General features: G+C 35.2%; 1 protein-coding gene across 2 annotated transcripts in view; it reads left to right on the top strand.

Moving 5' to 3' along the window:
• The window catches only part of LOC137235833 (uncharacterized protein CG1161-like), a 264130-nt gene that overhangs the window by 215974 nt on the left and 33080 nt on the right, over nt 1-15076 (top strand). For both annotated transcript variants that reach the window (XM_067758653.1, XM_067758651.1), the window contains exons 2-3: nt 9068-9219; nt 9288-9396. In XM_067758653.1, coding sequence (XP_067614754.1) covers nt 9068-9219; nt 9288-9396 — 261 coding nt within the window. The remainder of the gene's footprint in view (nt 1-9067; nt 9220-9287; nt 9397-15076) is intronic.

Genomic DNA, 15076 nt, shown 5'->3' with positions numbered 1-15076 from the left:
AATCTAATAATTGCAATAACCCCAGAAGTTATGCATGTGACAAAAGTCGACAAAATAAAAAAATATATATATAAGAAATTCTTCATAAATATCATGACGATTCTGCTTTGGTGGCCGCCCAGAATATCGCATGACAAACAAGATCAGACAATAATAATGCTGGAAAATATGAAAAATGATATATTGATATATTTTGCATTTACGAGCAATTTTTGGTTTATGTTTAGGCTGCATTTCCCACACGTAGTATGTAAGTATTAGTGCAAATATGTTATGTAACTCATAAGTATTAGTTAGAATAATTTATTAAATTTTGATGAGCTCGAGGCAGTTTAAAAAATTGAAACACAGTTTAAATCTTTGTATTTCTAATTTTATTTGGTCGATATTTCGATCTCATTCTGAGATCATCTTCAGGAACTGTGGACAAAAACAACAATTAGTTAACATGTAAACAATTTTTCACCCTAAACATAATACCACTTACACAATTGAATATGTTTTACCGACTAACAAGTTGTACGAAAAAAGAAAGCGTAGAAGTCAAATAAATATGAAAATATAAACAATTTAAAACACCGTAAGTATAAACAAAAATCTGCAAAAACAACAATACATAGATTGACGGATCACCAGCATCACCTGTCGTAGCGGATATAGTCATGGAGGAACTACTATCCAAATTCATGATGGAGAATGCCAACAAACCGCGCTTACAAACTAAGTACGTTGACGACTTGTTCGCGATTGTTAATGCAGAAGATGACGACAAGATGCTCAACGATCTTAACAACTTCAATAAATCAATTCAATTTACAATAGAAACGGAAAAAGATGGAGAGCTATCCTACTTAGACACTCTTAATCAATTACTTCGAACATACTTTACCAAAAATAAGGAGAGAACCAACATAGCCAAAAGAGAGGGAAAAATATACAAATCAGTAGCTCATGTTCCAGGAATATCGGAAAAAATAAAATTTTCAAAGCTCTATGACAGAGATAAATATTAGATCGCGTCAACTTATAAACACACGCTAAGAAAACTCTACAGCAATACAAAGGATAGAATTCCCAAACAAGAGAAGTCTGATGTAGTTTACAGGATTCCGTGTAATGGTGACGGGTCCCACTTATGCGATAAGATATATGTGGGGACAACAAAAATGAAACTCAAGACAAGGATTTCCGGTCACAGCTCAAATGTGAAATTAAGAAGCAGTTTTTCGGACAATAAGACGGCATTGTCATCACATTGCAAGGATAGGGGGCATTATTACGAACACCCCTAATGACACGAAAATGAATTATAAAATAGACACTGATCAGCTGGGGCACGTTTACCGCGACTTAGTTTTAAGACAACAACACTGTTCTAGTTAGAATTGCAGCTCAACACAACAAATGCAGTGGGATGACCAATATATATGTACATATGTACATTGGTATGTTAATGCAAATGATTATGTCTTTTTGTTCGTCATTCTATGTATTGTTGTTTTTGCAGATTTTTTTTTATACTTACGGTGTTTTAAATTGTTTATATTTTCATATTTATTTGACTTCTACGCTTTCTTTTTTCGTACAACTTGTTAGTCGGTAAAACATATTCAATTGTGTAAGTGGTATTATGTTTAGGGTGAAAAATTGTTTACATGTTAACTAATTGTTGTTTTTGTCCACAGTTCCTGAAGATGATCTCAGAATGAGATCGAAATATCGACCAAATAAAATTAGAAATACAAACATTTAAACTGTGTTTCAATTTTTTAAACCGCCTCGAGCTCATCAAAATTTAATAAATTATAATATTTGAAGGCAAATAAAAATATTTTTAAAATTAATTAGAACAATTTTGTATAAATATGAATGAAATTTCTCTAATAAAATAAATTATTGGTTTGATACCAACAGACAAACAATTCAGTTCTGTTTTTATTTAAAACTGACTTTCTGCCCACATTACAATATATAATATTGGGGAAATCGAAATTTAAAAAGTGAGTTGCACACGTGTCCCGTAAAAACAATTTATTTTTTAACAAAATTTTTTTTCGAATAGACGTATTCAAATTTTGTTTGTTATTTTAAGAAACATTGATACACCTGAAACCAAATGTAGTATTTGTTTTTGTTGTTTAAATATTAATAGTTTTGCTGAAGTTTCACTTGGCGGAGTGGTGTCCCAAACAAACGGATGTTTTTTTGCGATTTTTCACACACATATACAAATATTTGAAGACTCAAGTTTCTATTTTTATCTACACAGTAAGATCTTACCATAGTAAATAACTCGATGTAGTATACATTGAAGCAAACATTTAATAGCGAAATGAAAAAAAAACAATCGTATGTCGATTTGTATTTTGCCGAGTATAAATTTATCCTAAAGATCTCTTAGATCCAAACATAAACACAATTTTAAGGACAACAAACCCAGGTTTTATTATTTTCTTAGTTGTGGGGAAACAATTCAAAATAACTCCTGTTTTTTTATTTATTTATAGCATAACCACGTTTAAAATATAACCAGGAAAATTAACTGCAGACTATATAAGGTGTTAATTTTTTATTTTTCATTTCCCTTGTATGCCTTCATTCATTCAACTGTTGCTGTTTATGATGATGACGATTTTATGTTCAACACCAAAGTACTAAGAGGTAAATTGTCTATTGCACAAGCCAACATCATTGCCAAAAAGAGTACCGCATCATCGCATTGTTGCATCTTAACGCATCACACCGCCAAAACGAATCGCGTAAACGTGCAGTCGCTTTTACTTAAACAAAACGTGTGCTCAAAAAGTGTGAAAACCCGCACATTTCTTCTACAATTTAATTTTAATGAAAGCAACAACCATTACCGATAAAACAGCAAAGACTTGGTCCACTACCAGAGTTGCCACTAAAGAAATTTATTTCCTACAAAAATGGCTGACAAAAACGACACTTAACGTTATTATGTTGTTGTTGAAGTTTTCGAAAAAGAACTCACTGAGGCTTACAAAGTGTTGCGGATGTGGACAGCGTTAAATGCTAATAAAGGGTTTAACTCAGAGAAATAAATATGAGTAAGATATTCAAAGCCTATCGCTATGGTCATGGTGGTTGTCTTCCAATTTATGTAAAAGATATCTTGTCCTAAATGTTTTAGTTTGTCAATAATATTTAATTAAAATTAAAGTTTTAGTGTTAACAATATCATCAATACTTAGCACTAATAATATCAACCGATGAGGTCAGTTCCAATTGCAATACAACAATATTCTAATTGGACTTGCTCCCATAAGATCACTCTTAAGCTACCGCTTACTGCCTCTCTATTTCCATAAGTGTTATAATTCACTCCAATAAGAAATACTAACGTAGGATTACCATAACAATAATCTCTACAGCAGGGATAACCATTTAGTTTAATAATTATTGGCGCCACTTCACACGTATTGGAATTCTCTTTCGTCTTTAAGCGTGAGTCATTGGTGCCGTATGTCGTATCCCTAATGTAATCAGCTGTTTATCGTTACGACGGTAAACCAAAAACCAATTGGTTGGCTACGATACGGTTACGACCTTAGCGGCACCAATAATCGATTGCATTGATTCCCATAAGGTTGGTCGAATCAGCTGTTATAAGGTTACCGATAAAGCACCAATGTCTGCAGCTTTAAGCTGGAGTCATTGGTGCCGTATGTCGTATCGCTGTATCCGTATCCCTAACGTAATCAGCTGTTTATCGTTACGACGGTAAACCAAAACCCAATTGGTTGGCTACGATACGGTTACGACCTTAGCGGCACCAATAATCGATTGCATTGATTCTCATAAGGTTGGTCGAATCAGCTGTTAAAAGGTTACCGATACGGTTACCGATAAAGCACCAATGTCTCCAGCTTTAGTTGTCGCTCAACAAGCAGAGTAGCAACATCGATTGTCGGTGTCGCTTGTTTGCGTACGACTATGCTATTTATGCGCGAAGTTTCGTAATCTTGCGCATAAATAAACAAAATTCTTGCATACGATTTTGCCTCGTTGCTTGCTAATAGGCGAATGAATCGTGCATCATGTGATTCGTACGATCATCGCGCTCTCACTAATACAGCCACATTTTCAATTTTGGTTATACCTGCTCCGCAGCCATCCATTCAAACTGCTCTCCCGGCAGTCAGCGCACTCTTGCTCAGCAAATGTAGTGACGCGGTGAATTATTCTACTGATAATGCTATGAAAGACAGACAACAAATTTGCTTACTTGGGTGGCCATCACTAGTTTGTGGGTTTAACTTTTATACTGCGTGGTGTTTCTAGAGAGGCTAGAATATGTGTTTGTTGAAATATTTTCGATTGTAATAAGTTACTTATTGGATGTGTATACTGACCCAATCGTCAAGTGATCTTTTCGGATTGCACTAAATTTATTCAACCACACCTTGACATCTACAGTAATATTATAATTTTCGATGAATAGCAACCTAGATTCATTCTTTGTCCGCGACCCTCAAAAATCCATCCACTGCAACCAGTTATCTGCCCCTAGTTTCTCGAAGCATGACTTAAAACCATTTTTCGTCTACTGCGCGCACTCTAACAATCATAACGTCGTCAATTTTTTTACCGATTTTCGATTCGCTTACGGATTTGCTTTTTTTCGGATTTCTTAGAAATTGTTTGGCTCTTTTTAGCTTTTTTAAAATTTTTAGAAAATGTAGATAAACAGTTTTATGTAGATTCAATTTTAAGAACATTGAAGGAATTTGGGCTAGAGTTGAAAAATTTGAGGAGCTAAGGAACAGATAATGTTGGCATTTTTGTAGGCAGAAATCGAGGCGTAGTAACTTTATTAAGGCAACATCAACCTAATTTCTTTTCGTTCCGCGTGTTTGCCACTCGATTCTATGACTGTTTCATCTGCTTCGAAACCGCTTCCGAGCGAAACTGAATTTTTGATTTCAGAAACGTTTAACTGAGTGTCTAAGTCCACATGTAGACAAAAGAGCTATGCAATAATACATATATGCTGCGTAAAACGACGGACTCAACTCGTTGGAAATCGCATCCACACGAATGGGGTAACTCCTTGTTTTTCTGTACTTATGTCAACAGGCATAATATTTATTTGAAAGATACCATTGTTTGTGAGGCTTATAGCTCATATAAAGTAAAACTTACGTAGGGAATCATTATAAGCCATAAGGTAGAATATAACAACCAATAAAAATTAGGCTTACTTACATAAGGCCTTTTTAAAAGAAACTACTTGCTGTATTAGGACCTTTCATATAAGGCTTATTTATAGCTCACCCCAAATAGGGCTTACATAAGCTGTTATGCGTTTTTATTTTGCAAATAAAGGACCATTTACCTCAAACATTACGAAAAATTATATACTATAGTGGAGTTTTATTTATAATGTATACCTTTAAAATTATAACACATGCTATCTGCTATCTATTTTTTATATATATATTTTTTTAATTTTATGAAATTGGAGTAAAAATTAATTTGAATTTTTTATTCTGTTATGTCTTTTATGAAAAAATTAATAAAACGCATAGAAAGTTTCCCTAAACTTTTAGCTTTTTTTCTTAGCCTTAAAAATTTTTATTTAGCCTTTTATAGCTTTTTCTTTTTGTCAATGCCATTTTTCTGAAAAAGTTCTGGCAAAACTGATCATGATGTACTCGTCAATACCCACAACGTACACTAGGTCGCTCAAAAAGTGTTTTGTATATTTTTTTTGTAGCACTGCGTTATTTGTTTACTATATTTAAACTCGGGCTCAGTTTATATATTTATGTCATTTTATGTTTAATGGTGTATTCAATTCTACTTAAGATTTTTCTGTTAAAACATGACGACGTTATGATTGTTAAGAGTACGCGCAGTAGACGAAAAACGGTTTTTAAACAATAACTTGAAAATTTGGGGGTGTTAAACAATTTTGAAACACATTATCATGACGTACTCGACAATACCCACAACTTACACTAGGCCACTTAAAAAGTGTTTTGAATTTTTTTTTGTAGCACTGTGTTATTTGTGTACTAAATTTAAACTCGGTCTCAGTTTATATAATTATGTGATTGTATGTTTAATGTATTCAATTTTACTCAAAATTTTTTAAGAATTAATGAGCTTAACACCGTTAAATAATAATTGTTATTAAATTATTATTTTTGTTTATTGGGGTAAACTGGAAAAAGGAAACATTTACTGGTATATTGCGAGGGTACCATTTCGAAAACCGCCACGTCGTCATCGTCAGGCAGTTTCGTCATGTTTTTATTTATTTCAACAGGTTTCACCGGGGATCGAACGGGGATTCAAAACGCCGAAATCACAATCGCCTAACCATTGGGCTATTGTGTTGTATTTGCTTTCTTTGCTAATTTCAGTTTTATCACATTTTCACGCTCTCGCACAATTTGAGATTCTGTATTTACATTAATTTGTACCAGACGTGCTTTTGAATAACAATTATTATTTGCCGGTGTTAAGTTCATTAATTCTTAAAAAATCGTAATTTGATAATTTTGATTGAGCTTTAGGCCAGATTATTGAATAAAACTTCTTTTTTAGTAGTATTCAAAATATATTTATTTTTCGATATTTCGACTTCAATCTGAAGTCATCATCAAGAATCTACGAAAAGAAAACAATTAACATTTTTAAACATACATTTCCGTAGCAAAAATACGACTTACACATATGGATATGTATGATCGACTGAACAGAAATTATGACAACATAATTTTAGTAAAAACAAAAGATTGAAAAATATAAATAAAGATAAGTGTGCAAGTGCAAGTGTAAACAAAAAACATATGTATACAATAAAAAATTTGTCAACAAAAGTTAAAAATATATATATATATCGGCCACCGTGGTGTGATGGTAGCGTGCTCCGCCTATCACACCGTATGCCCTGGGTTCAACTCCCGGGCAAAGCAACATCAAAATTTTAGAAATAAGATTTTTCAATTAGAAGAAAATTTTTCTAAGCGGGGTCGCCCCTCGGCAGTGTCTGGCAAGCGCTCCGATTGTATTTCTGCCATGAAAAGCTCTCAGTGAAAACTCATCTGCCTTGCAGATGCCGTTCGGAGTCGGCATAAAACATGTAGGTGTCCCGTCCGGCCAATTTGTAGGGAAAAATCAAGAGGAGCACGACGCAAATTGGAAGAGAAGCTCGGCCTTAGATCTCTTCGGAGGTTATCGCGCCTTACATTTATTTTATTTTTTTTTTATATATGTATGTATGTACGTATTTAATGTATGTTATGCTCTCAGCATTGCTAGAGTTATTGTTCCAGCTTAAGTTTAGTGAGTGTGCTTAACTGACAGCAGCGTGATGTTGTTTTAAGACCAAATTTCCACTTCCGATATTGTTTGACGAGTATTAACAGTCGACCCCTGTTGCAAATTGTTACATATACAAATTACATATAACAAAGAGTACATATATCTTTATTATATGCATTAGGGGAATGTATTCCAGCGTAAGCAGCACAGATTGGAATTTTCCCGCAGGTACAATTGTCTGGACAAACTACTTTTCGTTCCGGTAATTCTATACGACAGCGTTACACTCTTATTACACGTCCTAAAATATTGAGAAGGGTGTGAAAAGACTCGTTTTAGATCCATGATCGCGAATCTGAAAACGGAAGCTGACAAATTTGCCTTTGAGATTAGCACAAGTTGTTTTATTATTTTAATGGTGAATGTGTCATGCTGCCGTATAGAATTGGACTAAAATTCCATTCGTGCACCATTAACGATTTCGGACAATATTACTTTATTGAATTCATTAGGTTTAAGTAAATTGAAATTGGTCCGAGCAAAAACTAGAAGTATCAGTAAAATGAAAACTTTAGTTTTTGCAACTAGGAGGAACTCTCTTCCACCTCTTTTTTATATTTATTATTAATTGTGCACTCATCACTAGAATTACCTGTGTTAATTTCTTTGTAAGCACTTCTTTTCCCCTTTTTTCCTTTCAAAAGTTGCTCAGGAATTTATTCCACAATGTAAATAAATAATTTTTCTTATTTACAATTAGAATATGACATTTAACTGTCAAAATATCTATTACAAATCACCATTCAATATATTACTGCTTCTCATAAATTACGATACGTTACTTACCTCATAATACCAATATTGCCATTCGTACGATCAGTCACGTAATCTTTATTCGTACGATTGCCGTTTCGATCACGGAATATGTAATTCGAGCCCAGAATCATTCAGCTCTACTTCATCGACATACAAACAGACGCAGTGGTAAGCCTGCTGTGTTAGAAATTTGACGACTCGAGTTCGAATCTCACTCGGGGAGAATATAATTGCTTATTTAAAAATACAAATGGCAGGGTCGAAATAGCTATAATATCAGTATGTTTAATTCTTTTCAGCTTTTCCGTCATAATAAAATTGCAATAATTAAATAAGAGAAATTATTGTGAATACGTCTCAAACTCATAAAAATTCACAAATGTAATTTTTAATAATTGTTAGAATATGCGATACGAACTGAAATACCACCGTTCACAAGTCATCATTTATTAAAGTAAGGTTTGAGTTTCGTTTATACAAAGGTGAAGTTATGTACTAAAACGTTATCTTGTTTGGTTAGCCTATGTATACAAATAACAGTGTTGCAGTTTCTCTATTTAACGGTATTTTTGCTCGTTTGCCAGTTAACGTTAAATTTATTGAAAAACGAAACAATAATGAAATTTCGCCCTGAATTGATTTTCGTATAGTTTTGTCTGCTAACCCACTTTGAGCCCCGTAGTATCTTTTTCGTTCTTATTCTGCATCTCGTTTTACCGAACTAACGTCTGTATGAAATCCAACGCATAGCTCAAAAGAACTTTGGAAGAAATTATATAGCTTATTAAGGCCAAAGTAAAAGAATGTGTATTTGCACCCGTGCAAAAACTTCGTAGACCCTTTTCAAATTTAGAGGCGATCTTTTAAAAGTTGTTTATTCGAATGTGGACCACCCAGTCTAATGTTCTTACATATATCGAATACTGCAAAATTTCACATATGTTTTATATAATAGCCAACAAATGGAGATGTCTCTGCTCATACTAATATCACCCAGCTTACAGCGACTGGAAATATTATTGCAAACAATGGAATGTCGACTAACACAGCAGCACCAACGGATATACTTAAATCTTTTGTTGCAAGCACAAACTCAACTCTCAAGTGGTATATGAAAAATTTTATGTTTTTGGAGTTAATTTTTTAGTTTCTTTCTAATATTTTTTATTTACTAGTGTCTGCGATGGAGCTTTGCTGCCACGTCTAAGTGAAAGCGGTAAAGTTCTCGAAATATGTCCTGAATGCCAATGCAAACACGAGGCGCGCAACACTACACTCATTAAGGTAAACTATGTTTAAAAAATGTGTATTTTTAGTAGCAGTTAAGTAATCTATACATGTATTTTGGAAAGAAGTCATCTCGGACACTACTTAACGGATTAAAATGCAATTTTCTTTAAAAAATCTGACATTAAATCTAAAAACTTAGCTACTTGAAGTTAATATATATTGTGACGAATATGAGTGACACATCCCTAGTCTGATGCTAAGTAAATGAAGTCACAACAACAATAAAGCAGAGATACACCCGAAAGTATGCAATGAGAGAAGCTATAAAATCGTGCAATTGTAGTTACAGCTGAGAAATTTGATAGCTGATGGCCAACTAGTAGATTCTGGAAATTGAAGCGCCTAGAAGATGCGAACGAGGAAATCAGAGAGTATAAAAGGCAACAACAGTCGAGGCGCAATAATTCAGTTTCGATTAAGCACGCTATCTGTCGGGCAATAGTAGAGTTATTTATTGTGAAGTACTTTAATAAAGACCATTTTGAATTATAGAGTTATTTATTGTGAAGTACTTTAATAAAGGCCATTTTGCATTATAGAGTTATTTATTGTGAAGTACTTTAATAAAGGCCATTTTGCATTATTAAATACTGGAGTTATTTATTCAACAGTTTAGTGATTCGAACTTAGCAGAAGGTTACAAATAAGAGGATATGCAGTAAATACGTTAAAATTGGTGTCAGAAGAGGAATTGTTGAATAAATTCCAGAGGACAACAAGGAAATGGCAAAAATCAGTGAATTGAAGATCCAGCAACTGAAGGAGTTGGAGAGCCGTGGATTGAATACAACCGGCATTAAACTCGAACTTCAGGCACGACCTCGAGAGGCAACGGAATTAGAAGGAATTGACGTGGAAGAGTATGTCTTTCATCTTGATGGCCATGAGACAACAAAATTTGAGGAGAAAAATGAAACACCGCAGACAATGGCGAACACAGACTTGAACACGATATTGGCTGCAATATCGGCACAAATGTCCGAAATGCCATCACAAATATCCACCAACATGTCATCACAACTGAAATAACTAGACTCGCAGGAGAACCGTATAACAGCGAAGATTGAATCACAGGAGACACATATCTCAGAAATGTCGTCAGAAATAACATCTAAAATTGAAGCACAAGAGGCACGTATATCAGAAATGTCGACACGAATTTCAGCACAGGTATCGCAGATCTCTGCACAACTAGAATCGCATATGGAAGAGAAACTAACGCAGTTTCAGGAAGGGTTCAGTGGTCGACAAGATAAAATGGAGGCCGAGATAGATGCTTTAAAAGATCGTGTTCAGGGCTTTCAGTTGAACCTTCTCTGAAGGTAAAATCCCCAACGTTTGATGGTTCTGTTCCTTTCCAGGTATTTAAGCTCCAATTTGAGAAGACGTCGGCAGCGAAAAACTGGAATGCTGAAGATAAAGTTGCAGCTCTGTTCGTGGCATTGAAAGGGCCAGCAGCCGAAATCCTACAGACGATTCCCGCTCCGCCTTTTTTCATTTAATTTGTATAGGATACTTTTAATGCCATAAGTCGAACAAAAATTTATCAATCCTTGTGAAATTTGATAGGGGCTTAGATTCTGGGACGATAACTTACTTCTGTGAAAAAGGTTGAAATCGGTTGAAGCCACGCCCAGTTTTTATACACAGTCGGCCGTCTGTCCTTCCGCCCGGCCGTTAACAAGATAACTTGAGCAAAAATCGATATATCTTTACTAAACTCAGTTCACGTACTTATCTGAACTGACTTGGTATTGGTATAAAAAATGTCCGAAATCGGACTATGACCACACCCACCTTCGATATCGAAAATTACGAAAAACGAAAAAATGCCATAATTCTATACCAAATACGAAAAAAGGGATGATGGTATTTGGATTAGTTTATTGACACAACATATAACTTTACAAAAAAACTTTGTAAAATGGGTGTGACACCTACCATATTAAGTAGAATGAAATGAAAAAGTCTTGCAGGGCGAAATAAAAAACCCTTGAAATCTTGACAGGAATACTGTTCGGGGTTATATATATAGAAATAAATTAGCGGTATCCAACAGATGATGTTCTGGGTCACCCTGGTCCACATTGTGGTCGATATCTGGAAAACGCCTTCACATATACAACTACCGTCACTCCCTTTTAAAAGCCTCATTAATACCTTTAATTTGATACCCATATCGTACAAACACATTCTAGAGTCACCCCTGGTCCACCTTTATGGCGATATCTCGAAAAGGCGTCCACCTATAGAACTAAGCCCCACGCCCTTTTAAAATACTCATTAACACCTTTCGTTGGATACACATATTGTACAAACGCATTCTAGAGTCACCCCTGGTCCACCTTTATGGCGCTATCTCGAAAAGGCGTCCACCTGTAGAACTAAGGCCCACTCCCTTTTAAAATGTTCATTAACCCCTTTCATTTGATACCCATATCGTACAAACAAATTCTAGGGTCACCCCTGGTCCACCTTTATGGCGATATCTCGAAACGGCGTCCACCTATGAAAATAAGGATCACTCCCTTTTAAAATACTCATTAACACCTTTCATTTGATACCCATGTCGTACAAACAAATTCTAGAGTCAACCCTGATCCACCTTTATGGCAATATCCCTAAATGGCGTCCACCTATAGAACTATGGCCCACTCCCTCTTAAAATACTCTTTAATAGCTTTCATTTGATACACATGTCATACAAACACATTCCAGAGTTACCCTCGTTTCATTTTCCTACATGGTTATTTTCCCTTATGTTGCCACCATAGCTCTCAACTGAGTATGTAATGTTCGGTTACACCCGAACTTAACCTTCCTTACTTGTTTTTTTATAACGTTTTATTATAGACATATTTTTGCACGTTAAACTGTATTCAATTGAGTAATATGAGTATAAATCAGCAATTCAGTACAAAACAACAACGACAAAAACATTAAATACATGCACATCTACGTCTAAAAAGTCAAATTGAGCGATTTTACCTTGGTGGTCAATAGCTAGGGACGTGGGTTTGTCTCCCGTATTATTGTCCAGCAATAATCTCCCATAATTTCTTCATTCCAAAAACCTTGGTAACGCTTTTCAAAAACCATGAGATCTTGGTGAAACCTTTCACCCTGTTCATCACTTTCAGCACCTAGGTTTGCGTGAAAATTATGCAAATGTGAATGCAAAAATTGCATTTTGAGGGACATGCTGCATTTCATAGCACTGTAGTTTTTCAATAAGGCTTTGACCATCTCTCTTTAGTTGGGATCTTTGTTGTTGCCAAGAAATCCACTAACGAGTTGCTTAAAGCTGTCCCAAGCCGCTGCTTCTATTGATAATAAATGATTCGCAAAATTTTCGTCTTTCAGCAACTTTCTAATTTGCGGACCAACAAATATACCTTCTTTTAATTTGGTTTGAGTTATTTTAGGGAAAAATTTCGTTTGGTACTGGAAGGATGGCGCTTCCTTATTTAAAGCCTTTACAAAATATTTCATTAATTTGATGTGAAGTGCTGGCAAAATAACTCGTTCGGGATTTACTAAAAGCGGGTTTGCGATATTGAAGGCATCTGGTTCGTACTCAGCTCTTGGTGGCCAGTTTTCCTGAATATAATGGGTTTCTCTAGCACGGCTATCCCAAAGACAAAGAAAACAGCAATATTTAGTGAAACCTCCTTGAAGTCCGAGAATTATAGCTACGACCTGGGAAGTATTTCATATACTATTTATTTTAAATTGTACCACCGAAACTGCTTACCTTTAATTCCGCACTTGTCGAAGGGCCCAGGCTGCCCCATTGCGGCAAACGATATCCTGGAACATCGCTATCAAATTTCGATAATTTCAAATCTCTGACCAAGTCATTAAGTTCGGCTTGTGAGACTCGATGTAGTACCTCTCCTTCTTGTTCACTGTCTGAATTATCTGCTTCGGAGTCACTTTCGCTTGAGGCTTCAAAACTTATAGGCGGCCTAGGTATGGGTAAGGTATGGTCATGTAGTTTTGGTTTTTTAGCTGATGCCACATTTGGATAACTTATTAATTTCCTCTTTTTTCTCGTTTTACCTTTAAGGTCTATCACGGAAAAATAGCACTGGTCGTGGTTAAAGGGTTCAGTCCACATCATTGGAACACCAAACTTCATGTTATGACCTTTACCGTATACCCATCTCATTAAAGTTAATCTACAGGAGGCGCAAATAAAATGAGGTGTCCAAGATTTATCGAGATTTTTTACACGGAAACCGAAATAATGAAAGTATGCATCTTTGACAGAATTAGTTATTTCCCGAGCGGAGTTTCCGAAAATATAATGTCCGCAAATAAAGCAAAAATCATCCGGATTATTTTTGCATTTAAAGTCTCTTTTTCAACAAGCCATTTCGTAAACACATCCACCGATATAGTATGTATAAATTTGCACTACAATTTGCAAAACAAAATTTACAACAAACAGTAGTGACAGTTAAATACTTGTTGTCTTTTTAAATTTATTAGACCCTAAGGTAGAGTGACCAAATGAAATGTCTCGCCAATTTCATCAAAGTAATACTAAAATTTTAGGATGAACGCTTGCAAGTTCACGGGGCTATAGTCTCAACGGCACGTCCGGTTGTTGTACTGGTATGCTTAAAATTTTCGTAGTTAAATTACCTACAACATAAAAGGGCTAACTTTTTTTTGTTAATAGAATTTTCCCAATTTTAAAGTGGGTAAATCTGAAATTTTGTAAAATACTTCCTTTTTTTCTCAAAATTTTTTCAACGGTTTTTGGCATAGTGGCCAAACTACTGAAGATACTGAAAGGAGGTGAAGGCAAGAAATGTGTATGGGAATTAGTATAATGTAGAATTCAATAGTTTAAAACGAAAAAATTAAAACTACACCTTTCTGCCCTACCTATATGAAGTAGTGTTCTGCAAAAATGGGAATTTTCATATTTTCGCCGATATCTCGGAAACTAGATCTGCCACAATCAGGAGAAAATTTTACTTTAGGAAAGGCCTATTTTACTTTTGGAGATTTTTTTTGTCGAGTAGTGTTATGTAAGCGCTTTAATTCGAAATGCAAAGACACAAACCTATTATGTAAGCCCGCTCTAATTCCAAATTCGGAAAATTGCGTAGTCGTGTTGCTCAAATGTTTCACCTACGTACATATGCGTACGCGCCAGACGGTGAGAGAACTAATTTCTTACTCATTTCGAGTTCGAATAAAGCATGGTTTCCCCATTGTTGCCACTTACCTATAGTGGTCTGTACCTAAATCCTAAAAACATGATTCCACAATTATTGTCAACGCACAGGAAAACTTTAAATAGAAGTAATTTTTAAACGGTCCATTTTTTGGGCAAATTTTACTTACACGTAAATTACTTACTTACTCAATTGGCGCTTAACCGTTTAAAAGATTATGGCCGTCCAACAAGGTGCGCTAGTCGCTTCTCTCTGCCAACCAGCGCCAATTGGTCACACCAAGTGAGTTTAAATCGTTTTCCACCTGGTTCTTCCAGCGGAGTGGGGGCCCCTCTACCTCTGCTTCCATAGGCGGGTTCCGATAGTGTAATAGACCGCATAGACAAACTCCGACTCGTGCGTACTGAGTTGGCCAAGAACATACAAAACGCTTTTGAGAAATCAGCTCAACGCTACAACCTCCGAAGCAGAGTAAAACCATT

Source organism: Eurosta solidaginis, unplaced genomic scaffold (genome assembly GCF_040869045.1).
Source record: "Eurosta solidaginis isolate ZX-2024a unplaced genomic scaffold, ASM4086904v1 ctg00001103.1, whole genome shotgun sequence".
NCBI lineage: Eukaryota > Metazoa > Arthropoda > Insecta > Diptera > Tephritidae > Eurosta > Eurosta solidaginis.
This window is presented reverse-complemented; position numbering and strand designations above follow the sequence as displayed.